The sequence below is a fragment of the Mustela nivalis genome, assembly GCF_964662115.1.
Source record: "Mustela nivalis genome assembly, chromosome: 9".
NCBI classification, from domain to species: Eukaryota; Metazoa; Chordata; class Mammalia; order Carnivora; family Mustelidae; genus Mustela; species Mustela nivalis.
Genome location: NC_139028.1, coordinates 33,900,681 through 33,926,814, shown reverse-complemented (window position 1 = coordinate 33,926,814; position 26,134 = coordinate 33,900,681). Strand labels below are relative to the sequence as shown.

At 47.5% G+C, this 26,134-nt stretch overlaps 1 protein-coding gene across 9 annotated transcripts in view; it reads right to left on the bottom strand.

Moving 5' to 3' along the window:
- Positions 1-26,134, bottom strand: part of NTM (neurotrimin) — a 943,341-nt gene that overhangs the window by 653,045 nt on the left and 264,162 nt on the right. For 3 of the 9 annotated variants that reach the window (XM_082683279.1, XM_082683282.1, XM_082683286.1), the window contains exon 1: positions 12,264-12,336. The exons of 5 other annotated variants lie outside the window; for them this stretch is intronic. In XM_082683279.1, coding sequence (XP_082539405.1) covers positions 12,264-12,321 — 58 coding nt within the window. In that variant the 5' untranslated portion in view covers positions 12,322-12,336. Of the gene's footprint in view, positions 1-12,263; positions 12,337-24,851; positions 24,910-26,134 lie in introns of those variants that run through there. One more of the 9 variants, XM_082683283.1, reaches the window with a different exon arrangement.

Here is a 26,134-nt window from a genome sequence, read left to right as displayed (position 1 = left end):
TTCCTCTAAGTAGTGGTAGTCTACATGGCCATCTGATCACTGTCTTCACAGAGCTGGGGAAACAGACAGGAGGGCGGGGAGGAGGCGAGCCAGAAGAGAAGGTGCAGAAATCCCAGAAAGGTTAGACCAAACAGTTCAAGCAAAGACATGTCACAGCCAGAGTCCTGGGTGCTTGACAGAGGTGGGGACAGAAGCTGTCTGGGCTGTCCAGGGCCCCCAGCATGGTTTCCACAGGGTTGCAGAGCCCAATGGCACTCAGCCCAAATTTGGCACAGTCGTCTATCTGTATGTCTTGTGAAGGAGTCTTGGGGTTTAAAATACATTTTGAAAGCCTTTTGGTGAGCCTGTTTGCTCTAGTGTGCACCCCACCCCCCAACCCCCAGCCCTCTGCCTCACTCCAGGAAGGCTTTGCTCATTTACATCGCCCTGCCAGGCTCCTGCAGGCATTTGGGACCACGTGCTGTTTCAAGGGCTCCCAAATGGAGGGCACAGATAGTGTCCTCTTGATATCATGCTCCCAGGGCTGCTGATGGGAGGAGGCGGGACTCCAGTGCCAGCAACAGTCAGACACGCTCCTCCTACCTCTGCCAAGGAGGCCCACCATCCGGGACACATGGTGTCAGAAAGTCTAGTCCACTCCAAAAACAGACAATTTGTTTGGAAGGAGAGAGAGGAACTGGGGCATGCTGAGTGGAGTACGGGAAGTGCCCATCACATGCCCTCGCCATCTGCTGCAGGTGGAGGTACAGGTGGGGGAGCAGACCCTGCAGGCTTCGTGCTCCGAGGCAGCCGGGTACAGGAGAGGGGCCCCTGCTCCCAAGCCCACCCACCGCCACTGTCAAAGAGTACCGTATTCCGAGACCCCAAACTGCACCTTGACCTTCAAAAGGACCTTAAGCTCCCAAGCCAAGAAACAATATTGCCTCCACCAGGTACCCAGGTCCCCATTCTGGATACAGGCTCTGGCGTCACCGTTCTTTTTGCCATTTTTTCAGTCATGCTTTGGATCAACTCTTGTTGACTGACACTTTGTCAACCTCGGGTGACCTGCAGATTGGCACCAGGCATCAACTTCTCATGCCTCTGACTCTTGGCTGATCTTCACGAGGCTCCAAGCCTTTTGCCAGCCAGGCTGAGTCCCAGGTATGCGCAGTCCAGGGAGGGGTCCGAGGAGGGGTCCCGGAGGAGGTCGGGGAGGAGTTTGGGGAGGGGTCTGGGGAGGGGTCCGGGGAGGGGTCCGGGGAGGGGTGCAAGGAGGGGTCCAGGGAGGGGCCGGCGGAGGGGCCGGGGGAGGGGCCGGGGGAGGGGCCGGGGGAGGGGCCGGGAGAGGGGCGGGGAGAGGGAGAGGGTCCTGCCAGGTCTCCTCCCACTGTGCCACTGGATGCAGAGTTAGCATTGATTTAACCACCTTCTCTGAAAAGCCTAGAACTAATAAGGCAAGTGCGAGCAGGAGCTATGAATTAATCCCCTTGAATATGCAGGTGATTTAGATGGAAGGAGACAGGTGCTGCTGGTCCTCCATAAATAAGTTGTGCTGTGGTTGGTGGGCTGGGGGTGGGGAGAATGGAGGCCAAATAGAGCCCCAGGGAGCAGAGGAGGTGGAATCCGCTTTCCAGGCTGATTATGGCTGCCTGAGGGGGACAGAGATGGCTCCTTGACAGCCATAAAGTTGCTGAGTGTAGAACATACCTAGAAAGGCAAGAAGCCAAGAGCCACCTAGCATATTTTTGAGGCAAGCCTTCTGTGGAAGGATTCCTGGTGCTTTTATGCAAGTGAGCCAGCAGCGGGGGGAACAGAAACAATGAGAGGAAGGTGATGAGGGGGAGGGAGCAAGGAAGATGGGAGTGAAAAAGGAGTAGGAGGAAGAGAGGAACCCGTGGGAGAAAGGTGAGCGGGGAGTGCGGAACGCCTCATGAGGAAAGCTGAAGGGGAAGGAGCTAGGCACTGGCCTGCATGGGGCCTCCAGGCCCTTGGTCTCCAGGAGCTCGCTGGTCTACATTCTCCGGCCCTCAGGGAGGGGACTGAGGGGGGCCACAATCTCCACAGGAAGGTTGTCCCACTCCTCACAGTGAGTGTCTTGGTCGCACTCCCCTACCTATAAAGACCTGCTACATCCCCAGTGACTCAGGGACCCAACATCCCTGGGAAAAGCAATGGCCAAGTCAGAAGATCGGGCTGTGCCCCTGGACAGCTCTGTGTCGGAACAAGGACACCTCGCGGCCCACATAGGTCCACCCGTGCTGTTCCGAATGGCAGGACTCCCTTCTGTTTGAAGGCTGAGTGACACCCCACGGCTTGTCTACACGCTACGTCTTTGTTATTCATTCACCCATCTACGGACACTTAGGTTGTTTCTTCATCTCAGCTGTTGTGAAAAGTGCTGCTATGAACGTGATGCTAAGTGAAAAGAGCCAGACACAGAAAGACAAATCCTGCATGATCACTTGGAAGCTGAATCTAAACAAGTTCAAATTCAGAGAACCAGAAAGCACAACGGTGAGGGGACGCGGGAGCGGCTGGTCAAAGGGCACGAAGTTTCAGGGATGCAGAACGAGTAAGTTCTGGAGACGTGGGCAGCGAGGTGACTATCCTCATGGTACTGTACTGTGTATCTGCAGTTTCCCCAGAGGCTAGATCTCAAGTGTTCTCATGGCACACAAAGAAAGAAAATGGTAACTAGGGGAGGTGACAGTTATGTTAATTAGCTTGATTCTGGGGATTATTTCACAATGTGTTCAAATGGCCACATTGTACACCTTAAATATATATAACTTTTATTTGTCAATTCTACCTCAGCAAAGCTTTAAAAGAAAAGAAAGAAAGAAACTCAGCTCCCTGACCCTTTGGAGCAATATGAGGCAAGTGGGGCTGGGTTGGGGAAGAGGTCAAAGTGGCCAGGTAAGGCTTGCTCAAGTCCCCTCCCCTTGGTCCTGTCTGGCCAGGCCGTTTGCCTGGACCGTGTGCAGGTCCACACAGAGCCTTGGTTCCAGATGGACAATGGATGAGCTGACACCAAAGTGGCCCAAACTCAGCTGAGCCCTGCCCCCCCCCCACTCCCCGCCAAGTAACCTACCTACAGTTCTGCCCAAATGTGAAGGAAACCAATGCCACAGAATAACTAAGACAGGTTCTCGGCAACAAGAAAAACAGATAAATTCTGGCAGCAAGTTTTTTCTTTCTTTCCGCTATTTTTTCCACCTTTGGTTCATTTTGGTTAAAAGCCTAAGGCCTGATTTGGGCCCCAAGGGAAGAGGCTGGAGACGGAGCTGGAGAGAGGAGCACTTTTGGGGTGCCTTCTGTTATCGCTGAACAATTGCTTGACAGGGAACTCATTTTAATCACCTACAAATGAGAGGTCAGAGACCATTAAAATTCATTCCTTATTAATTGTTTTTTTTTCCCCCTCTTTCATTACCAAGAGTTGCCGTTCAGATAACAAGAAAGCCTGAAAAACAAAAGCGGACCATAGCCTCCACTCCAGATACAACTGGAAGGAGGCTGCATTTCAGACTCCCCAAGCCGAGTGCCTCTCCCCACAGCAAAGGACTCCTGATCCCTGCGTGGTCATGAGAGAGCTCAAGTCTTTAGAGGCGGAGGAACCTCTAAGCTGTGAAGTCACGGACAAGTTTATTACCAGGATGCTGCCGAGTACTTTTTTTTTTTATAGTTTTTAATTCCAGTTTATTTACTCTCCCGAGTAATGGCTTCAGCAACCATGTTTATTACTGATTCCGCCTTCCCTACTTCACTTCTGAGCGAAATCCTCCTCCCTCGCCCCACTTCCCCTCTGGGCTCCTACCAAAGGTCCAGGCAACAAAGCAGGCTGAGATGACAGAAGCTCAGGAGCCTGCAGCCAGGAGGCCAGGTGCTCGCTCCCTCCGTGTGACATTGGCGGGATGCTAGCTCTGCCCTGTCTCACCTCCCTCATCCTTACAAGGGAACTCGCTCTGATGCCCCAACTGCCTGCCAGCTCTACAGTCTGAGCTCTACAGTTTAAAAAAAAAAAAAAAATCAATGCCATCTACTGAATCCTTAATAGGTGTCAAGCATCTTCCGTGTGCAACCTTACTCGTCCTCATTAACAATCCTCTTAACCAGATATGTCCACTCTTACCCACTGTCCCACGAAGAAACAAGCTCACCCTTTCACACACATAAAGCCAGGATTTGAAGCTTGCTGATTCCAGAGCCTGACCCCTTACCCTCCATTTCCTCCATGGTTTTGATCTCTGGCCCTCCTTTTAGGATGCTGGGGTTCCTGGCACAAAACAGGGCCTTGTGCTTTCTTTTCTGGATGGAGGAGAATGTGCCTGTTGAACTCCTGGCCTCACCTGAAACTAATGACCAGGCATGGACCGCATTGAATAAGGAAGCTGGACAGACAGCTCGGCTGTAGGTTGCCAAGGCTGGGGCCAGGGAATGGGCCTGAAACAAAACCTGGATCACACAGCTGGCTTCCAGGAAAATCAAGAACATCCCCTTTTGAAAACAGAGCTGGCTCCCATTGCTCCCACCATCAGCGAGTCTCCCGGAGGTTAGAGCTCTCACTGAGCCTTGACTTTATTATTATTATTGTTGTTTGAAATGCTTCATAATAACGGGGATAGATTTCTTAGGAAGCCAAATAATGCGATGCATTCCACCCTGGCTTTATAATTAATGTTTGCATCATTTATCTTTCGTGGAAAGATTATTCTGACTAACGAGGTTCTGGGCCACTAATTCATTACACTGCCTTGTCACTTCCTGCTCCTTCTTATTACCCAGAAATAGACTCATTAGTCAGAGTTCAATGACAGGGAGAAATTGTGTTCGTTAATTTAATTCCCTCACTCATTTCTGGGCCCCATGTTTGTCCAAAATTGGGGATTAGAAGGGGAAAATTCGTTGTCTTAAGTCTTTGCTTCTGCCTCATTATACCTTCTACCTTATTCCTGTTCAGCAAGAAAGGGCCAGCGCAGCTCAGAGCAGTGACCACAGGACCCTTTCTTCAACTCTCAGGATGTTGCACCACCTGGGAATCCCTAGGGATGCTGGGCAACCCTAAAAGTAAAAAGTAAATGCCCTAGGAGATACAAGAATGGAACTGAGATGCTATACTACCCATAGGCTAGGCTCTGGAATTAGATAGAGATGAATTCAAATCCTACCACTTCATGTGGTAAATGTGCATCCTTTTCAGATGTTTGCTCTCTCTGGACTGTGCTTTCTCATCCACAAATTAGGAGTGCCCAGGGCTATCTTTTGATATTATGAGGATATTATGAGGATCAAGCTCACATGAAGCACCAGAAGGGGTTTGCACAGTGTGCAATGACAAGAATTTAAATAAAGGTGCACTTGGGAGTTGAGCTCATCAAAGCTCATGCAGTGGGAAAATGGATGTTTTCCAGCAGGAGCTCCTGAGCCTGGCTGCACATAGAAACACCTGAGGAAGATCAGACCCACCCAGAGAGTATTTGAGTGGGAACCTCATTGCATGGGGCAAGGGTACTACTGTTTTTAAAAGCGCCCCCAGTGATTCTGGGAAGAGGTCAGAGTTGGGAACTACTCAGCCTCTTGAGGTCTACAATGAGCTCTTTCAACCTCAGTCAAGCATGGAGAGGAACCTAGCTGTGTCCTTTCTGAAAGGGTTGCCCAGAGATGTTTCACTTCTGGTCTAAGCCTGTTCCAGGAAGAAATGCACTGCTGTGGGACAGGAACATTTCATCAAGACCCTCCATGAGCAGAATTAATATCTATATTGTTCCAGTTGTCGGGAAGACCCTGGGGAACAAAAGCAGCTCTAGCACCTGCTGTCATGGAGCTACTGGTCTTTTACTGGGCTGGTGTCAGATCATCAATGAATACTTTAGTGTCCATCAAAACAAATGCACTGAAGGGAAGGGACTGATCCAGAGGCTGGATCCCCAGCTTGGGGACCAGAAGGCTTTCTCAAGGAAAAGTCTTAGGTTGAGTTATAAAGGATCTTCATCCAGGTAAAGAGAGAGCAGGAGTGCTTTCCAGGCAGAAAGACCAAAAACCATGGCAAAGACCAAGGCTACCCATGTAGCCAGAGAGGTGAAAGCTGAGGATAGAGCTAGGCTGGGGAGCAGCATGACCTGAACCTCCAGAGCCTTGTGGACTTGATTGAGGACTTGGGTCCTCCTCTTTAAAGGCAAAGAGATGATTCTCTTAAATTAAGGAATTTGAAGCGAGACAAAGAGCTGGGATGGTGAGACGGAATAAGCCATCCCTCGAGGCCCACTCACCTCCTAGCACTGTGTTCCGAAGGGCCATATTAATGACACGATGGGAGGGACCAATCAAAGCACTCCACACTCGCTGAGACCCTCTGATAAGCCCCTAATGGAAAATTACCGTGGTCCCTGGTATGACCACCAGTGGGGGTAGGCAGCTATATTTTCCAGATATGATGGGGCAGAAAAGATCTACTTTAGATCTTTCCCCACCAAGAAACTTGTCCAGAACTGGTGATAGCAACAATCTCTGCTATGGCATGTCTTCCCCCATGGTAAGTTATTCAGCCGGATTTGGGTATGTCCATCAACTTTCCATGAGTGTAGCTCTGGGAGTCCTGTCCCTTGGACTGATTCTGTTTGTGGACCTAAAATACTGAGGACCATGTCATTGGTGAATGCAAAACGGGAAAGTCAGCTAGGGCCTCGTGGCTTTCAGTCAGCCTCTGCCTGGAGGTCAGGGGCTTCTCTCATCTCAGGATGTCTGAATTGCGTGAGCTCGCCCCGTATGTTTCTTCATTCTAAGACCCACTGTTCTGGGAGGGGCACATTTTAGGCAAAGCTCCATGTCCAAATAGACCAGGACATTGGCAGAATACTTGACATCTCAGGTCCTTCAGTACCTTGTGTGTTTGTGGTACATAATATGTTCAGGGTCACTCCTCTCATCTTTTAATGAATCATTATACATGAAGCATTGTTGGCATTGTTGTTTGTAGCCATGAGTTTCAGGTCAATCAAGGAACACCTGCTGTTGGTAGGAGATGAGGCAGCCCAGGAAAGGGGGTCTGGACCCCTCATGAGCAGGCACCCAAGGCAGTCCTTCTCCCCAAGCCAGGAAGGCTGAGCACTGATGAATATAGTCAGGAGAGGTGAAGGGTCCTGCTTTCAGACCTTGGCCTGCATGTTCATGAATTCAGCCATCCCAGCACAGAGTCCGGAGGACAGATTTGTATCCAATTACCAGGAGGATGGAGGCCAGATTAAAGGAACTGCCCTGGATGAGACTTCTGCACAATACCTACCCCACACTGAAAATTGTGTTTATCCTTATCACTATTAAGAGAAATAGTAAGAGTTAGAGAACTGAATATTGATACTCAGGACCACAGACTAAGAGTCTGGCAATATTTGTTATTCCTTATCTCAGTTAATCCTCACAACAGTAGTGAGATCTATATCCTATATCATACCCATTGTATGGATAAGGAAACTGAGCATCCAAATGGTAACTTGCCAAAAGTCAAGCAAAATATGGCAGTGCAGGGCTTTGACCTGCAAACCCGCCTTCTTTCTGTAGCCCACAGGAGCCTCTGCATATTCCCAGACAACTCACGTCGGTCTTGACTCTCTCCCTTCACATAGGTTGGCATAACAAACTACAGCAGGCCAGGAGGTTGAAACAACAGAAATTTATTTTCTCTTAGTTCTGGAGGCTACAAGTCCAAGGTCAAGGTGTCTGAAAATTTGGCTTCATGCTGAAGCCTCTCCCTTTGGCAGATGGATGGTCATGTTCTCCCTGTGTCCCTATGTGGTCTTTCCTGTGTGGGTCTGTGTCCTAATCTCTTCTTTGAGGACACCAGCAGAGGGCCCACACCTATGACCTTAATTTTCCCTAATTTCCTCTTTAAAGGCTTTATCTCCAAATGTAGTCACATTCTGAGGTACTGGGACAAGGACCTCAACATACGTACTTTGGAAGGGACAGAAGCTGGCCCCACCACAGTGCCCTCGTCGATGAGATAAAGCCCTTTATCCTTCATTTGCCATGGGATCTACATTTGGCTTTTCATGTCAATGTAATCACTGTGTACCCAAAATAGTTTTCACCCTGCTGTACAAAAAAGGTTTTTACCATGAATAGTTGGGCAAATGTCAGGATTAAGATAACTCACTCCAGAGATGAGGTACAGAAAAAATGGGGTAAGACAAAGCAGCTGTCAGTCGTAAGAGGAGATCCTCTCTTAATTTCCCTGAGGGACAGGAGGGACCATGTGAATGCCACCGGCAAACACAGGAAGCATTTAGAAAGTCGCTTTCCCGAGGGCACATGGTATGCCCACAACAGGCCCCCAGTGCCCCACAGAAGCGTGCACGGCCTCCGTTCCCGGAGCTCCCCACGAGCCACACAAACTCCAAGAACACGCCTGCTGGCCCTAGTTCCTTTGTTCGGCTGCTCGTCTTTTAATCTGCCATTAAAGGATGGTGGCCACTATAAGAGAGTAGCTTTTCAGTGTTGCTGGGAAAAGGAAAGGTTGCAATCCTAAAGGAAGATGTGAGAGAGTACTCATCACCTTCTCCTTAACTGCATTTGATAAACTTTGGCCTTTGGGGATAATGAATTACATCTCAAATCTACTTGGTTTTTGTTGTTCTAGTATCACGATCAAGGAAACATAAAGAAAGGAGAGACATGGGAATGGAAACTGGGGCCTGCATGCTGGTTTGGTCCATGGCAGGCAGGGGTGGGCAGCTGGGGAGACGGGGCAGCTCATTTCCTGGGGCCCCACGTGTTTCTGAGTGATCGGCGGGCTCATTCTGCTCCCCCCAGGCCTGGTATTGAAAAGAATAAAGGAAGCCTCAGGAAGCTGCCAGGAACCATTCCTTGCTTTTGGCAAAGATTACAGGGCTCATCAGAAAAATCAAGAACTCAACTTTGGAGGTTTGGGGAGCCAGCGTGAAAGGGGCCTTCAGGTAATGACAGTAAGGACTTTCTTGGGTAGGAGTCTCTGATTTGGTCTCCTATTACGCTTATGATACAGTATTATAATTCATATGCCTCCGTCATGATGTTGGAGGCTTAGGGAATTAAATGATTGCCCGAGGTCACACAGCAGACTCACGGCAGTTACAGGCCTCAAACCCACGTCCTTCTAGGCCCGCGTCCAGTTCTTGAGATTATACCTACTGCCGGCTCCCCCACAGGCCTGTCCAGAGGCTGCATATAGGGCCAAGAGCTTGCCTGATGGAAAGAGTGAGAAAGTCGCAAGCCTGATGTGGCTGAAAGACTCTCCTTCCCTGTTACCCTCTGTGCTTCCAACAGAGGGGGTGTAGGCGGAAGACAGGAGGTTAGGAGCAGGGATAGGGGAGTAAGAGAGAGACAAATTCAAATTCAGGCTTCAAGGTCACGCAAACTTAGGCAAATTATCCCATTTTGTTAAGCGTTAATTCCCTTGTTTATAAAAAGGCGATCATAAAACCAACATCATAGAATTGTTTTGAAAACAAAGTATGTGTGTGAATGTGTGCGAGTGTGTGTGTGATTGGTTAACATCCTGTTTGAAACGCAGTAAAGGTTAGTTTTGAAGAAATAGAACACAATGTTCCTTGCCTGAAGAGTGGGGATTTCGGCAGTCCCCAAAGCAGGTTTTGTGGGGGTGGCAGAAGGCTGGGCTTGTGGGATTTGATATATCCTTTGTTTCAGACTGTAGCACCTCACACTCCCTGATGTTTCCAGAAACCCAGAGGTCCTGGTGCCCAAGAAGCACAAACTTCATCTGAAAGCCTGCCCCTCTGTCTAAAATCCAGGCCCAGGCAGACAGAGGGTCAAGGAAGAGCACAGAACCCGGAATGGAGATAAGAACAGAGGAAGGGAGATCAATGTTGAACCCTGCATGATTCACTATGCCAACCAGGGCCACAGAAGCTGGGGAAGCTGCCAGATCGATGGATTCCAAAGCAAATGAAGAACCTGGTGCTTTCGGCCTCCAAGCTGTGAAGTTAAATACGGCGACTGGGCAAGGTGTTTGATAAATGATGGGGGAATGAAACAGAACACATATCTCCACCTCTTGGGAAGCAATAGTGAGAGGGCAGATCTGTTCTGAGAAAGGCCTTTGGTCCTTGTTACCTTTCAACAGCAAAATCTCAGCTATGTGCGTTTGCATCTAAAAATAGCCATTTGCGTGCATGAGTACTTTCAAGCGGTGGTGTGTTTTGGGATAGATGTGTGGACAAGCACTGCCCATTTTCCTCTTAGTCCACGGAGCACAGCGATGCTGGGGAATGTGTTGTTTGTAAGGTAGGTGCAAGTAGAATTTTATTCTCAGAGTTTGAGAATCGCAGCCTACTAAAATGAATCAAACCTACCCATGCACTTACTTATATGCTCTGTGGAATTCTTCTTGTACAATTAACATATAGCCCGTTACTTCCTGATTAACAGGAAATTCCAAAGCATCGATTTCATCTATTACAATAACAGGCCCTGGCAAAGCCCCTGCCTCTGAGCATACAGGTCAAGTTGTGGTATCGAACAGGGGAGCCTGGGAGAGAAAGCTGCCCCACCCCACCAGCCTATCCAACTCTACCATCTGCAAAAAAGACAGAATATCAAGACAAGGAAAAAATTATATCACGGTCCTTATTCAATCAATGAATTCTAAAACCTGATGAATTTTCCAACCAAGTCACTAAACCTCATCAGCCTTGATCCAAAGGTAGCAAAGAGAAACCTGCCCTTTATTATATTCAAGGAGCTACAGAAAGCCCTCTGGCTAAGAGCCACACCTTCTTCTTGCCCGCCTGGGCAAAATTCTAGGAGTGCTTCTTGGGTGCAGGATTTCTTCATTTTCAAAGCAGGCTGGGGGGGGGGGAGGTGTGGGGTTTTCTCGTTCGCCCTGGGCCCCAGCTACGGGGCAGCTTACTTTCTCCCATTATGCAGGGTAGAAAACCAGAAGCATTCCCGGGCCTGTCTGACGCCATGAAAATGTTAAGATGAGTCACCGTGTATTCAGTGAGCATAGAATGAAAGACCACAAGCTCGGGTACGCCATCGTGCAAAGAGATGAAAGAAAGGTTCTGTGATTTTCCAAGCGCGATGGGAGTTCTCCCATTTCAGAGGAGGAAGTTGTGTTTTTGAGCTTTTATCCTCTTTGTTGAAACTGACAAAAAGAGAATTTAAAGAACATCTGCGTATCCAAATTTTAGAAACAGAATTAAACACCTTTAATAACGAATTCTGATAATTTTGCCTCTAAAATTCCCACTGTCTACAGATTTGTTTCTTTTGCGTGGATGAGATCTTCTCCTCCGCGGGTTTTGGTACGGACTGGAGCTGTTTCTCTCTTCTTCCCCTTCCTACCAACCCATCCTCCAATCAATTGTTTAAGTCCCTTCATTGGACAGAACAGAGGATGGAACGTTTTAAATATTTTTATTGAATTGAGTTTTATGTTCCCCGTCTAGATTTATAGACTGCTAAATAGAATGTTTTACATTTCTTTCTCTCTCTCTCAAGGAAAGTAACAAGTACATGGGGGCAGAGCCATCAGTCAATTATCTCAGTGGCTCTCTTGCAAGTTACAGGAAAAATAAAAGTGCTTCTGCTTTACTCTTCAGGGAGAGTCGTGGAATTTCAGAACAGGAGAAAACCCAAGTGAGTCTTCTTGAACTTCAAAATGCCTTCCTTGAGTGGTCAAGAAGAAGTAAGGAGATTATAATGACAAATTAGCCCCTAGATTTAGAAAACCACTCTGTTTCATGCTGAGGAGAAAGTAAGTGGTGTTTTAGCCTCACTGACCCGGCAGGCATAGAAAAACACATCCACAGCAATTAGACAGGCCTTAAATTAAGTAAATGATTCATAATGTACCAGAAGACCTCAATTTCCCTACCAGTTCCACACGTCTCCTTTCCATCCAGAAATTTCCACACCACTTGCAGTCTGATCATGACAGACACAATCCCTTCACATTCCTCATACTGGGAGGTTTCACCCGTGCCTCTCCAGCTGTAAACACGTTTTCTTTCCCTACTTCCTCTACCACTAATACACAGAGAAGCAGCTGATTCATCACATCAGACACAAAACCCCAACTCATTTCAGAATCGAAACTCCAGTAGAGAAAGACCCCTTGGCCACCGACCGTTCTTCAAGAGCAAAGGTGTCACCCCTCTCAAAAGCCACAACCATGCCCGGGACCGCCAGTCCTCCGGAAAATTATTCACCACCGACTCTGGGGGGGACGAGCCTCCCCCTCGCCTGTGTCCGTGCAAAGGATGATGAATTCAGTGGTCACCTACCTTTGGGACCCCTCGACCGCCACCTCTTCCCACCTTCCCTGTTTCTTTTTCCGCTCATTTTTTTTTTCCACTTTAAAAACATCCAACTTTGCCTTGGGGATGAGCAGAATGAAATGTCACTTACCTATAAAAAGAGAGACAGAAGAGAAAGCCATGCATCACATTACATACAAGTTCTTTGAAATCAAGGCCAGCTTCTGACTTTGAAACTGTAACAATGAGTGAATATTATTTTTTTTCATCCTACCTTTCTATATTTAATGAAATGCGAGATTTTGCAAGAGGCCCATCCCCAGGGCCCAGCCTCCCTTCATGGTCTTCCTTTTGTTTTGTTGCGACTCTCTGCCCCTCTTGTGTGCCCTCACCTTGCACTGCCTGCTCCCCTCTTGACTGGAGAAAGGTCAGGAAGGAAGGGAGGAGACACAGACCATAGAGATCAAGGGAGCAGTTCAGGCATGGGTACTGAAGTTGCAAAGCGTAGGGAGCCTCTTTTCTCTCAAGTGGGGCCTCAGTGACCTGGGGTCAGCTCCAGGGCCAACGCCTACACAGGAGGAAGGTCACATTCCCCACAGGGTGACTTTCCAGCTGCAGTTCTGGGACCTTTTCAAATGGCCCTGGTTCTGAGGCTGTCTCCTCTCTCCCTAGCCCAGCTCCCCACCACTCCTCCTGGTTGGGATGAGCTCACATACCCTTTCTCTCCCCCGCCTTGTCACGTGAAGTGTGACACCTTAATACTCACAGTTCAGATCTGCTTCTACAGGAATTGCTTGTTATCACAATATCGTAAGGTCAGTGTGACCAGCCTGGGTCATTTTCTCTGTCTCCGGCCTCAAAGAAGGATACAACTTGGTTTATGCTTGTTCTAGGAGACCCTCTGTCTGAGAACTGCAGGATTCTGGGTCCACACCTTGCCTGGCTCCTGGTTTTGAAGGCTCACACCCTTCACACCTCTGGGTCCCCACAGTCCAGTGGGTCCCTCGCCTCTCTCTGCCGCAGGGGAAACTGGGCTCCAGCCTTCTACATCAGGAACAGACCCTTGCTGAGCTATGTACCAAATCTCCTAACGTGCTAAATAGTTTAAAATCGATTTCAGTGGCTTGCCAGTATCTTTTTATTATGCCTGAATAACTCAGCTCTTTTAGCCTCTTCTTAGGGATTTCAGTTTTCTGTTTTGTTTTGCTTTTTCCCCTCCTCCAAGCTTCTCTGAGAACCACCATGGAGGACGCCCCAGACCTGAAGATTGAATCAAAAAATAACCAAATGCCCCCCATTTGGCGAGGTTTAATGCTGAATCTCCCAAAGAGATATTCACTTAGGATGCTCTTTCAAAGAAGAAATCGTGGTCAAATATTTTCAGGAACTGCTGCCTCCTCTTTCCCCTCCTGGAGATTCATGACCACATTCGAATATTAAAGACCAGGAGAATGTCCACAGCTGGGGGCCATGGTTAAGCTGCTCCTAAAATGATTTGACTTGGAAACTTCTCTTCCTACATGCAAATTAAAACACCCTTCTTCGGAAGGATGGTGTTCTGTGGTTGTTTTTTTTATGTCTGTTACATTAAGGTAACTGATTTGGTTTAATCACTGCTGGGACAAGGGCATCCTGAGGGCAATGCCCCCTCCTCCCAGGACCCATAGGAAGCCAGGCACAGGATTCAGCATTCCAGCCTCTAGTTTGGCTCAGCCCCTCATCCAATGTGAGAAGTCCCCCAGCTGGCTCCCCCAGCCTCTTCTTTGAGATGGAGGGATTTCTAAACACTGGGATGTTGCAAGGCTGTAGCGATACTTTTTTTTTTTTTTTTGGTAATATTTTATTTATTTATTTGAGAGAGAGACAGTGAGAGAGCATGAGCGAGAAGAAGGTCAGAGGGAGAAGCAGACTCCCGTGGAGCTGGGAGCCCGATGTGGGACTGGATCCCCGGACTCCAGGATCATGACCTGAGCCGAAGGCAGTCACCCAACCAACTGAGCCACCCAGGCGCCCTGTAGCATTACTTTAAAGATTTTTTTTTTCTTTTCTTTTTTACTAATTTGACAGAGTAAGAGAGATCACAAGTAGGCAGAGAGGCAGGTAGAGAGAGAGGGGGAAGCAGGCTCTCCGCTGAGCAGAGAGCCCTGTGTGGGGCTTGATTGCAGGACCCTGAGATCATGACCCAAGCCAAAGGCAGAGGCTTAAGCCACTGAGCTACCCAGGCGCCCCTGTAGCGATACTTTAAATGCACCTTGTAAACTGCAAATAGCAAATAGTTTCAGGGCTCGGTATTGGATACTGCTGTCCTTGGGCTGCACTCGTGGAAAGAGACAGAATGCTGGACTTCAGCTGCACAGGGCAGCTGGGAAAGAATGTGGGGCTTTTGTTTTCCCCAGTGAATGAGAAGGCAGGAGCTAGTGCGCCTTGATTACTTCCCCTCCTCTGAGCCCTGAGGGAGGGAATTGATCTCATAGGCCTTTTTCCATCTTTAATATCTATGCCTACGTGTCTCCCTCTGTTGCACAGGAATGATTTCTCTGCTTTCCTAGTGTTTACACCTTTCAAAGCTTGTAATCCTGTTCTGTCTCTGCTCTGCCGCTTTGCAGCTGGGCAAGTTTCTCAGTAGACCAAGAACCTCTGTGTGGGGGCTGGAAAGTGAGCGGCGTTGAATCAGATCTGAGGGGAGTGATGCCTGTCTGTCTCCCTTATCACCCTTAAGGAAGAACAAACAGGCAGTAAAATAATGGCGTGTTGATGTAGGTCCATGAACCGCAGCCAGCAGAGGACTCTGGCTTGGGGCAGTCGGTGTGGGAGGCAGAGTGTGTGGGGGAAATCTCTGTGATTTCTGCTCAATTTTGCCAGTACCTAAAACAGCTCTTAGAATCAGCTTATTCATTAAAAAAGGTCACACTCCTTAAGTTTCCATTTGTTCAAGAAAATATTCTTGATCACAATCTATGTGCAAGGCCCAGAATGATTTCCAGTGGAACAGGGGAATTCTGGGAGGGGACTGTATTTGCTTTGAATCGTCCCCAAAGTAGTGCTCACAGCAACTTTTGGGGGTGGGGGCACTATGGAGAAAGGATGGGAAAATAGCACTCAAGTCTCAGCCCTGGGAGAGCTTGAAAACTTTGAGGGAAGAGAGAAATATAAAAAGTTGGGAAAATCTCAGAAAGGCATGAAGCCATCCCACGTGCATCTCCCTATCCTAACCCCTCATCTTTAGGAAGCATATCTAACTTTTGTTTTGTTAAAGAGAGCAAGAGCAGGGCTGAGGAGGAGGGGCAGAGGAGAGAGAGAATCTTAAGCAGGCTCCACACTCAGTGCAGAGCCCACCATGGGGCTTGATCTCACGACCCTGAGACCATGATCTGAGCCGAGTGAAGAGTCGGACATTTAAGCGACTGAGCCACCAGGTGCCCTCATATCTAACATTTAAACTCAGCTTCAGTGTTGTGCCCTCTGAGCCCATCTCACGCTTCCCTCTGTGCCCACAGCTTGCTGCTTACAGTGGCTTTTAGCACTTCTTCTGTTTTGCCATTGATTAGAGATCTGTTGTTTCTATTCTACCACGTTTTGACTTTGCAAACTTGACAACACCTAACCCAGATTTTACTGCAAATGAGACATAGCAAACTTTAGATTTTTCAGACCTTTTTGAATTTGGAATTGCAGATAAGGAATTGTGGATCTCTGTACACCAGATACTGTCAAAATGCTGAGGCTACAGAGATGAAAGATATGAGCCCTGCCTTCTTACAGTTTAGAGGGAAAACAGATGATGAATCCTAAACCCTAATAGGGCAGCATCACTGACACAATTGGCCAGGCATGGGGTGCTCTAAGAGGATAGGGCACCTGTGTCTTTCATTTGGGAGCTGAGAAGAATAGAAAAGAAAAAAATATGCCCTGGAATTCAATGGAGACTACCTGGGAAAACATCAGAGAAGAGGCTGGCCATTTGAGTGGCCCTTGCTGCAAAGATGCATTAAAAATCTGCTGACCACCATCTGTCCCCTGTCCTTCCAAGGCAAGGACAAGATGGCCTTTGGTCCCCGCCTGCATGCAATGCAGAGCTTTCCTGCCATGGAATCCTGAAGCTGTCCTGAAATCTGAGGCAGGGCTCTGAGGCTCGCCTTTCTGAGGAGTTGAGAACCCAGACACTGCAGAAGGGGCTGACTGGCCATTCAGTCCCCACTCAAGGCATGACAAGCCTGATCCATCCCAGTGACTTTTTTGGCTGCTCTTTACAGGGCCGTCGTAAAATCACCAATAGCAACAGCCGACCTGTGCAACATGGTTTCAACTGAAGAGGCTCTCCTTCTCCATAGCTCCACTCCTGACTGTGACAGTGAGTATGAAGGACAAGCCAGGAAACCCCTTCCGTCCCTCAGCCGGGGATATTCTTAAGCCTTTGAGAGATAAGAAGCATTGCCAGGCATGGAGCACAAAGGACTAGGCAAATTCAAAAGGTACGCATTCCAAATGTAGTTCAAGTATATTCCTTGGAAGTGGGTCATCTTCCTGGAGAAGAGCGTGTCTGTGTACGGTGGTGTGTGTGTGTGTGTGTGCGTGTATAAACTCAATGCCCAAAATGGGGCTTGAACTCACAGCGCTGAGGTCAAGATGCTCTACCAATTGATCCAGCTAGGGACTCCCAAAGGAAAGGTTTATTTTATTTTATTTTTTTTTTTATTTGTCAGAGAGAGAGAGAGAGAGCATGAACACAGGCAGACAGAATGGCAGGCAGAGGCAGAGGGAGAAGCAGACTCCCTGCTGAGCAAGGAGCCCGATGTGGGACTCGATCCCAGGACGCTGGGACCATGACCTGAGCCGAAGGCAGCTGCTTAACCAACTGAGCCACCCAGGCGTCCCCAAAGGAAAGGTTTAAACTGACAGTTGCATATTCCCTCCAAACTTGGGCTCTACACTGGTTCTGGTCTTGAGGCAAGGACTAAATTTTCTCAAACTCTCCCTTGGATGTCTTCTGGGCCTTCAAGGAAAGAGACAGGATGCAAAGTTAAGTGCTCTGGTCCAGGGCTCAGCTGCGTCCTTCCTGCCCTCCCCTTAAACACACAGTCCTCCTCTGTGTAAACAGAGAATCTGGAAATCCACCCACCAGAGCCCTGATGCCACATCTGTGCTCTGTGACCTTCAACAGCATTCTGCAACAGTACACGTAAGGTTTGTGTCATCCCCCAGCTCTACCCATGCCACTGGGGTGATGATGACGCCTCCAGACCTGGAGCAAATCTCTTGATTCAGAGGTATACACCACGCTCCATGTTATATCGCTGGAAGGAAAAGAAATGAGGATTTCTTTTGAGTCTCTTCAGGTAGAAAAATAATGTAGGATCATCTAGAGGTACAGTATGTTTGGATAAGTGTTCTAAAAGGCAGTGGGTTGGATTTATAAACCTCTTCTCCAGCCAGCATTCCAAATAGGAGGGACGTGGGTGGAACCTCTCAGACCTTTTTCCGTGTTCTCTTCTTCTCTAAGGCAGAACACTGCTGAAATGCAAAAGCCTCTTCCCTTTTCTGTCCACCTTTTCTCCAAACTCCGGGGAGAGAGGTCTATTACTAACACTCTGTTAGTCGGTAAGAAGAGGCCCAGAGAACTGTCAGCTAGAATCTGGTGAATGCAGGGCGGGTAGTGGAGAGTCTCTGGCTGTCGATCTTGTGCCCTCTAGTTCTTTCCTGGGATATGGGTGGGAGGTGTTCCAGGAGCGAGGCAGCATGTCCAGTGGTGGGATGGGGCAGACGCCAGGACGGATGATGATCTGGTCCCAGCACGTCAGAAGGAAACTGGCTTTAGGCTGCTCTGAGGTTTCCACTGGAGACCAGCATTCCTCTGAGTAATGCTTTTCCTTTCCCCTCCTGGCTTCACACAGAGGTTGGCTGGGGAGATTTTTCTTTTCTTTCCAGTGAGTACATTTATTGATTTTCACAAACAGACACCATCATGGGCTAAACATCTTGGAAATCTTAATTTTCTTCCCAGCCAACCCAGCCGTTCGTTCTCCACCACTCCCAGGTAGGGACTGCGGGGGCGGGGGGCTGCGGGGAAACAGAATCAGGGGAGAGGGTCTGAGACGGGCACAGCGGGGCACCCCGCCCGGTGCATTAAACCTGCAGCCCCCTCTGTGACTCTGACACAAAGGGGTAGAGAACAGCCACCTGTGTGGAACCAGCTGCACCAGGCACTGCCTTGTGTTTCCAGGAAGCCCCAGGAACTGCCGCTGACCTCGCCTCGCTGCACATTGCCTATTTATCTGTGAGATGGCTCCAGAAAGGAAGGTGAGAGGCGCCAGCTTAGATGCTACTAATTAGCATCTTTTCCTTAATGACTCTGCAAATGTCTGGAAACTGACAGGAATTCTAGGAAACCAAAAGCATAGCAGTCAAAGTTCTGGCCTAGGGTAAGTCTCCGAGGGCCCCTCTTCTCCACAGTAGAACCTCCAGCCTCCTCCACAGATTCTCCACTTTGACTGAAACTTAGATTCACCTGAACAGAAATCCTGGTTCCCCAAACTTCATCCCATCCAGTGAAATCAGGATCCCCGGCAGTGGGATCTAGGCATCAGCATTTTTAAAAAATAGCCCAAGTGATTCCAATATATAACCACATTGGAAAGCCCAGGCCCTCGGAGGCCTGTGGGAGTGCAGGCTGTTGAGCTCCTCCCATTTCTGACTGAGTAGGTCTGAGGTAGAGCCTGAGAATCTGGATTTCTGGAGTTGTGGAGATGCTGGAGTTGTGGAGTTGTGGGTGATGCTGTTGCTGCTGGTAGGGGACCAGACTTTGAAAGGCACTGCACTGGATGGTCTCTAGAGTTCTCAGAAAGAAAAATGGTCTGTAGGAGTTATTTCCTATGATGATGGCAGTTTGGGGGGTCTCCAAGGTCCTCTCACCTTCTACTAGGATGACCCAGAGCAGATATAGGGGTTTGGACTCTGCCCTTGAGCAGGGAGGTCCACTTAGCTTTTCCTTGTCTTCCCAGAGCTATGCCTAGAAAGAAAGCTTTCTGTGAAAGACACTTCCACAGCAAAATGAAAAAGAGAATAGCATTCCCTTCTCTCACCTCTGCTACTGCCTTTATACCTCTCAAAAGGAAGCTTGTGTGGGCACCTAGGTGGCTCAGTCGTTAAATGTCTGCCTTCGGCTCAGGTCGTGATCCCAGGGTTGTGGGATCGAGCCCCAAGTCAAGCTCTCTGCTTAGCGGGGAGCCTGCTTCTCCCTCTCCCACTACCTCTTGCTCTCTGCCAAATAAATAATAATAAATAAATCTTTTTTGTTTTTTTTCAAAGATTTATTTATTTGACAGAGAGAAATCACAAGCAGACAGAGAGGCAGCCAGAGAGAGAGAGAGAGGGAAGCAAGCTCCCTGCTGAGCAGAGAGCCCGATGCGAGACTCGATCCCAGGACCCTGAGATCATGACCCGAGCCGAAGGCAGCGGCTTAATCCACTGAACCACCCAGGTGCCCCAATAATAAATAAATCTTAAAAAAAAAAAAAAAAAAAAAAAAGGAAAGAAAAGGAAAGGAATCCTGTGATCCAAGAAGGAGTTTCCTGAGGACACGAAGGAGGTTACCTTGTACCATCCCCTAGTACAGTTGTATACATAAGGAGACATGTGTTATATGTTTGTTGTGTTAATCAGTGAATGAACAACCCATTTTAGAGGCAGGAAAGAAAAGAGGCTGCTGCATTGTTTTCTGGGGGTGAGTGAGGCTTTATGTGCTTAGTCAATGACTATTTAACAAACACCTCTGTGAGCCCCACAATCACATTTCTGAAAAGGCTGGAGCCTATAATAACCTAACAGGGTTTATTTATTTGTTTGTTTATTGATTGATTGATTGCATGGACTTTTGTAATTTACAGCCTCCTCCCAGAACATTTATCACCCCTGCATCCCATAAGCCATTCTTCTGGAGAGCCTAGAAGAGGCAGAGGAGTCAAATCCCAGTGAGGGGGCTTCTTGGGTGTGCTCCCCACCTGTGTTCTACTGAAAGCTGCTTCAGGACCCTCTGCTCACGGGTGTCTCCAGGTCTTTGCCCCAGACGTTCTGGGAGGAGCCGAGGGCCGGCCCCACCTTCCATCTTGCTCAGTACAGACCGCTTTCCGCAGATGAGGACTGGGGGCAGCTGCGGTGAGGCTGCGTTGGTCGCCCAGCACCTGCTGTCCACCCTCTGCAGCACTGCTGGGTTCAGGGCAAGCCCATGCCCGGGCCAGAGGTAGACGCATTTGCCAAGCCCTCCAGTCCGCTACATGGCGGCAGGGGAGGGAAAGAGCAGAGGGGCTGCCTTCTCTCCCTCCCTCTGAGCTTGTTCATAGAGTCAAACACAGAAGCCCCGCTGTGACTGTTGATCACGTCCAAAGCAGAGGCAGGGTTTGAAATTCATCAGAGATTTCTCCCACAGCTGCAGCCAGCCAGGCCTGAGCCTCGCCCTCCCCACGGCCCGCCGGCTGCTGCCGGTCCCCCAGTGGGAGCCGACAACTATGAAGTTGTCTTTCTCAAGCCCCACATCTGTTTCTGGAGGCTAAGAGAGACGGTGGGTGGAGGAATATATCTGAAACTGAAAGAACAAAGAGGGAAAGAAAAAGAACCCCTTCAGAAAAAGATCCGTAAGAAAGGGAAACTTAAAGGAGAGACTGCCGGGAGCTCTTTCTTCTTTCCTTCCTTCTCGGTCTTTCTGCAGCCGGTTCTGTGGTCCACACGCTGTTCGTGGGTGGGGACCTGGTGACTGCAGCCGGCTTCCCCCAGCCCCTGGCTAGTAATTGTAGAGGCTCATCATGCAGGCAGGGGCTGTAATAATGCTAGAGCCTGTGATCTATGGATTTTATGGGGATTTTTAGGAGATTGGTAATAAGGTTGCTCCAGTAAACAGTCTGGCAGAGCAGTAAAAGATGAAGGCAACGCACAGCTTGCATTCCAAGTGGCTTTCTGAAGGCGGAGTGACTGTCAGCAGCTGCCACATGTTCCCAGATTCACTTCCTGCTCGGGGGGTCTGGAACCCCCTGATTTGCTAAGATTCCACCCCCAATGCAGGGAAGAGCAAACAGGTGGTGTGCAGCACCTTCCTTCTTGGCTTGTTTATTAATAATAAGTTATTGATAAGGTATATTCCATCCTCTTCCCTTCAGGGCCAAAAGGAGACTGAGCAGCCAAGGGCGGTGGGTATGTTGGGGTATATCTGGGAAACCCCAGAGTTTCCAGATACAGAATTCTGACTCCACAGAACACCTAAGGAAATAAGGGAAGTCAAGGATGGACCTCTGCTCAGCCCAGCTCTTTCTACAATTAAGGTAAATCAGCTGCTGTCTTGTTCCAACTTGAACTCCTGGCCATTTGGCAACAACACCTAATCTTCCAAAGGGATTAAAGGGAGCGTGGTTGAGTGCTTGGGAAGGTGAGCCATCAGCCGTTTGAATGTGGGTCTGGGCCGTCCCAAACAGAACCCCTTCTGTTTTGCAGCCACTGGAAAGCTGAGTGTTATCTGGATACCTACTTCCCCCCAAATGCATTTGGTTGCCAATGATGTCTCATCAGACTATACTATCCCAAGCCTTTGCTCACTGGGAAAACATCACAAGAATAGTATGTGTCTATTCACGGGCTGAACAGTGTAAGCAATCCTCTCATGTACATTAGCATAGCATCCGATACTCGCATGAAGGCTTCCGAGGTCAGTATGCCTTTACACTCCCATTTTACAGAAGAGGAAACGTGTTTAAGAGGTCATCATTTGTCCCAGACCACAAATTGTTAACTCCTAAATCTAGAACTGTGGGGCAGACCCAAATTTCCATACCCATTCACTAAGGGTTCTGTTAGAAGGTATCACCTTCCTGGACAGGGGCAGCACGGCTAGAGACCACCCCTAGCCCTCTGGGGCCTGCAGGAAAGTGCTCACTGAGCTCCCTGGAACAGCACAGCTGATGAGCTGACCTCAGCATTCCCTTCCTACTAGATTTCAGTTTGGCTTTTATGCTTTCTTCATTTATCCCCAGGAAGCAAATGTTTTAAACTTACTAGCCCTGAGCTAAATGTAAACCTGAGAATCCTACTGATATCAGTGAATAAAATTTATCCTTGGCATTCAAAGAATGCCTCTGAAAAATTTACTATTGAATCCATCCAACTGATTTGGCTGCAGACAGTAACAAGTAGCTAATTTAATCACTGGTTAGTATTTACTCAATTTTTTTTTTTCTTGACGAAATATATTTGACTAGAGTTTATATATGGTGGTTCCTGTGTGTTAAATGAAAATCAACTGATTATCAAAGACATATTTACTGAGGATTAATTCTGCAATAACCACCTACATAGAACCTATCAGAGTAAATCCTCAATAAATGCATAGTCTGGGAGCTTAATTTTAGTTGTGTTCACAAAGCAATCTTAAAGAAAATGCTTTCAAGAGAAGTTGGCCTTTGAATGACCCAGAAGCTAGTTTCTTGTTCTGTTAACTAAAAAAAATGACAGCATTCTTGGTCTTTCTTATCTATGAGTTATAAGCCACATATATTAAAAAAAAAAAAAAGAAAGAAAAGAAAAACAAGAAACAAACAAAAAGTTAGGATTCTAGATCAGTAGATTTAAATTTGCATGTAATTTATTAATGATTCATGGCAACTAAATGCCTGAAAACATTTGGAGCTGGTACTGGAGTGACCTTATGACCCCAAAACAACGGCTCTTTTATCATCCCATAAGGGAGGCAGAAAGATTTTTAGATGTCTCCTTGGAATTAAATATTAAACAATATTTAAACAATAATTTTATTTTTTAAAACTTAGATATTTCTTTCTGTTGTATTTCTAGCTCATTTCTTCTAATGGGGGCCTAGCAGTGATGAGAACTAGGCAGTCTCTTGTCTCCTTTCATCCCTCAGCCTGGCTTAAACCGGTGATGGTGATAATGACTTTATTGGTGATGATGATTTTATTGAGAACTTTCTAGGAACCAGGCCCACACTCTCACTTTTCTTCATAAGCATGTTTTTGGTGGTTTTGTAATGTTTGATATTTTCCAGTCTTTACTGAAAAAAGGGACATTGAGATCTTCATGCAAGATTGGGGTGTTAGAAGCTACAGAGAAGAGGGAGGAGCAGAGTTGGAGGTGAGGGCATGGAGGGAAGAGGACATGGGCACCAGCATGGGATGAGGACAAACATGCAGAAGCAGCAAGAACCCCTGGACCAGGTTAACCAATATTCACCTTCTAAGCGTGTGGACGTGATGCCCCAATTAAAGATGTTGTTGTTCATAACACCTTGGGGAAGGTAGAGAACCCATTTCCTGAGAGTTGCTGCCTCTAGCTTCTGCCTTTCCCTGCCTTAAGAACCTGATCTTTTGCGGTGCCTGGGTGGCTCCGTGGGTTAAAGTCTCTGCCTTCGGTTCAGGTCATGATCTCAGGGTCCTGGGATCGAGCCCCGCATCAGGCTCTCTGCTTAGCGGGGGGCCTGCTTCCTCCTCTCTCTCTGCCTGCCTCTCTGCCTACTTGTGATCTCTGTCAAATAAATAAACAAAATATTAAAAAAAAAAAAAAAAAAAAGAACCTGATCTTTTAGTGAAATAGTGCCGTGGACTATTTCATGGCTCTTTCCGCTGTGAATGGCCTGAGGAACTTGGCTTGTACTGAACCCCCTTCTTTCTCTCATTAGAAATACTTAGGAGATCAGAGGGAGCAATGTCTAAGATTCCTTCCTATGTAGCTATCTACAGTTCGCCTTATCGGGCCAGTAGGAAAGAAGTTTGTTCAGACTCTCAAGCTGTCGCCCTGTACCACTACTGACCTGTAGACAGCCTACTTGAATCATACAGGAGGGGGGTCAGTCTGGGGAATGTTAAATTTACAAAACAAACCCGTTTCACTGCCACTGATATCCCAGACATTTGTACTCCAAAAGTCAAAAAAAGGAAAGCACAAAAGCGTGGATATTCATAAACTGCCATCTACTTTTCTTTTGCCTTCCTGGCCATGTCTCCTGTCTTGGAATTTAGAAAGATTTAAAACACAGACACACACACAGACACACACATACACACACACACACACCAGTTCCTTATCTACGTGCTTGTACTGAATGAGGTGATTAACTCCTTGACCTTACGGAACACTAACGTGACCTCGGAGAATAGATAGAATCTTGTTATCTTGTAACAAGTTTTATGGCTTATTTCAGTTCATTTCAGCCATGTTTCTCCCACGATTAAGACAATTATCAGCCTATGCATTTCAGGATTATGAATTATGGAGCTCTCTCCAAGTACTGAAAGGGCCTTGGGAATGCTCAAAACACTTCTTATTCCATAATACGTATTCCCTCTCTCCCTCCCCCTGACACACAGAAGCGACTACTGCATTGTTTCTGGAAGCCCTATACTCACCTATGGTTATCAAATCAGTGCGTTTTCGATTTGCTTGATCTAAGGAAATTATCTGTTTCCCGTGAACTGGTGCCATGCACGGTGTTCTAATTACCATCACTGTTACTCAAATCTAGACAAAGACATCTTTCCCTCTTCCACGATGATGTTATAGAGCAACTGGCAGTGCTTAACAGAACACTTGTGGTTGTCAACACAACAGCCCGTCACTACGCACCTGCCTCGTGGCATGATGAAATGAACAACCCTAGACACAACATCGGCAGACGTCACGGGCCCACTTTTGTCTCTGGCTCATGCTTCAATATTTGTCAGCTTCTTTTGGCTTCCGTCTGAATTCACGCAACTCAGAGTGATTCTTCTATTTCCTCTTTCTGGATATGCCACAAAAAGTAGTTTGTGAATCCAAGAGAAACGTGTGACGAATCTCAGGTTCTACATCCTCACACCATGTGATGAAGTATATAATGAGAGAGAAGAATAGGCGGATTCTCTCCCATGCTTCTGCCCCCTTCTTTTCCTAGTATGATCTTTATCTTGGTATTACAAAGTGATGGGGCAGCTGTGAGTATATATTACGGAAAGAAATTAGGTCCTAAGCTGTACTTAGCTTAGGATGTACTATATGCCTGGAGGAAATTACTTGAAATGAATATTAAAATCAGCATGTGTCGTAGGTTAAAAAAGAACCCTTACCTACAAGGTACACAAAGGTCAACTTTTTCTCTCAGCTTTGGTCATGGAAAGAGCTGGGCACAACCAACTATACGTGATATAGTGAAGAGTCAGATGTGAATTTCTATCCAGTTCTATTATTAACACTATAAACTTTGGGCAAATGTTTAACTCTGTTAAGGCTTATTTTTTTTTCATTTATTCAATGCACATGATTTATAGATTTCAGACATGTGGGAAGAATCAAATGAGATCACATATAAAAAAATAAACCTAGCAGACTGGGAAGCTCTTTGGATGTCTGATTGTTTACAATTCCATTTGTTTTTCATAGCTTACCCTTTCTTATCTAGGCAACTAAGGGGTTCTTCTAAAGGCCTGTTTCCTATAAAATTCTGCATCGTAGCTCACAGTGTGGGGTTGCCCTCTGTGATGCCATTGTCAAAAGTTGGAGATGTACTGTTCATGCCCAGCACAATTTCATAGCAGTTGAGGGCTATCTGTGCACTTAGGAATGTTCTTACTGGTGATACTCTCAAGTTTGAAGAAAGTTGTGAGTTTCTTTCTTTGCTCAGGGCTCATATTTTCCCTGGATCAAATGCCTCTGAGTCTCAAGGACTTGCTTTGCTATTTCTGGACACTTCTCCGTGATCCACTTGACCTTTTGTTAAGGAAGGTTGGTGGGAGATATAATCCCACTGATAAATGTGTGAGATTTCAGATGCATTAACCCAGAGTGTTCAGCTGGTGCTGCTTGGGTGTGAAGGGTAACCTCTTTATGTATAGCCTTGGGTTGGGGAGCCCTGCCAGGCAGCTTACCAGTTC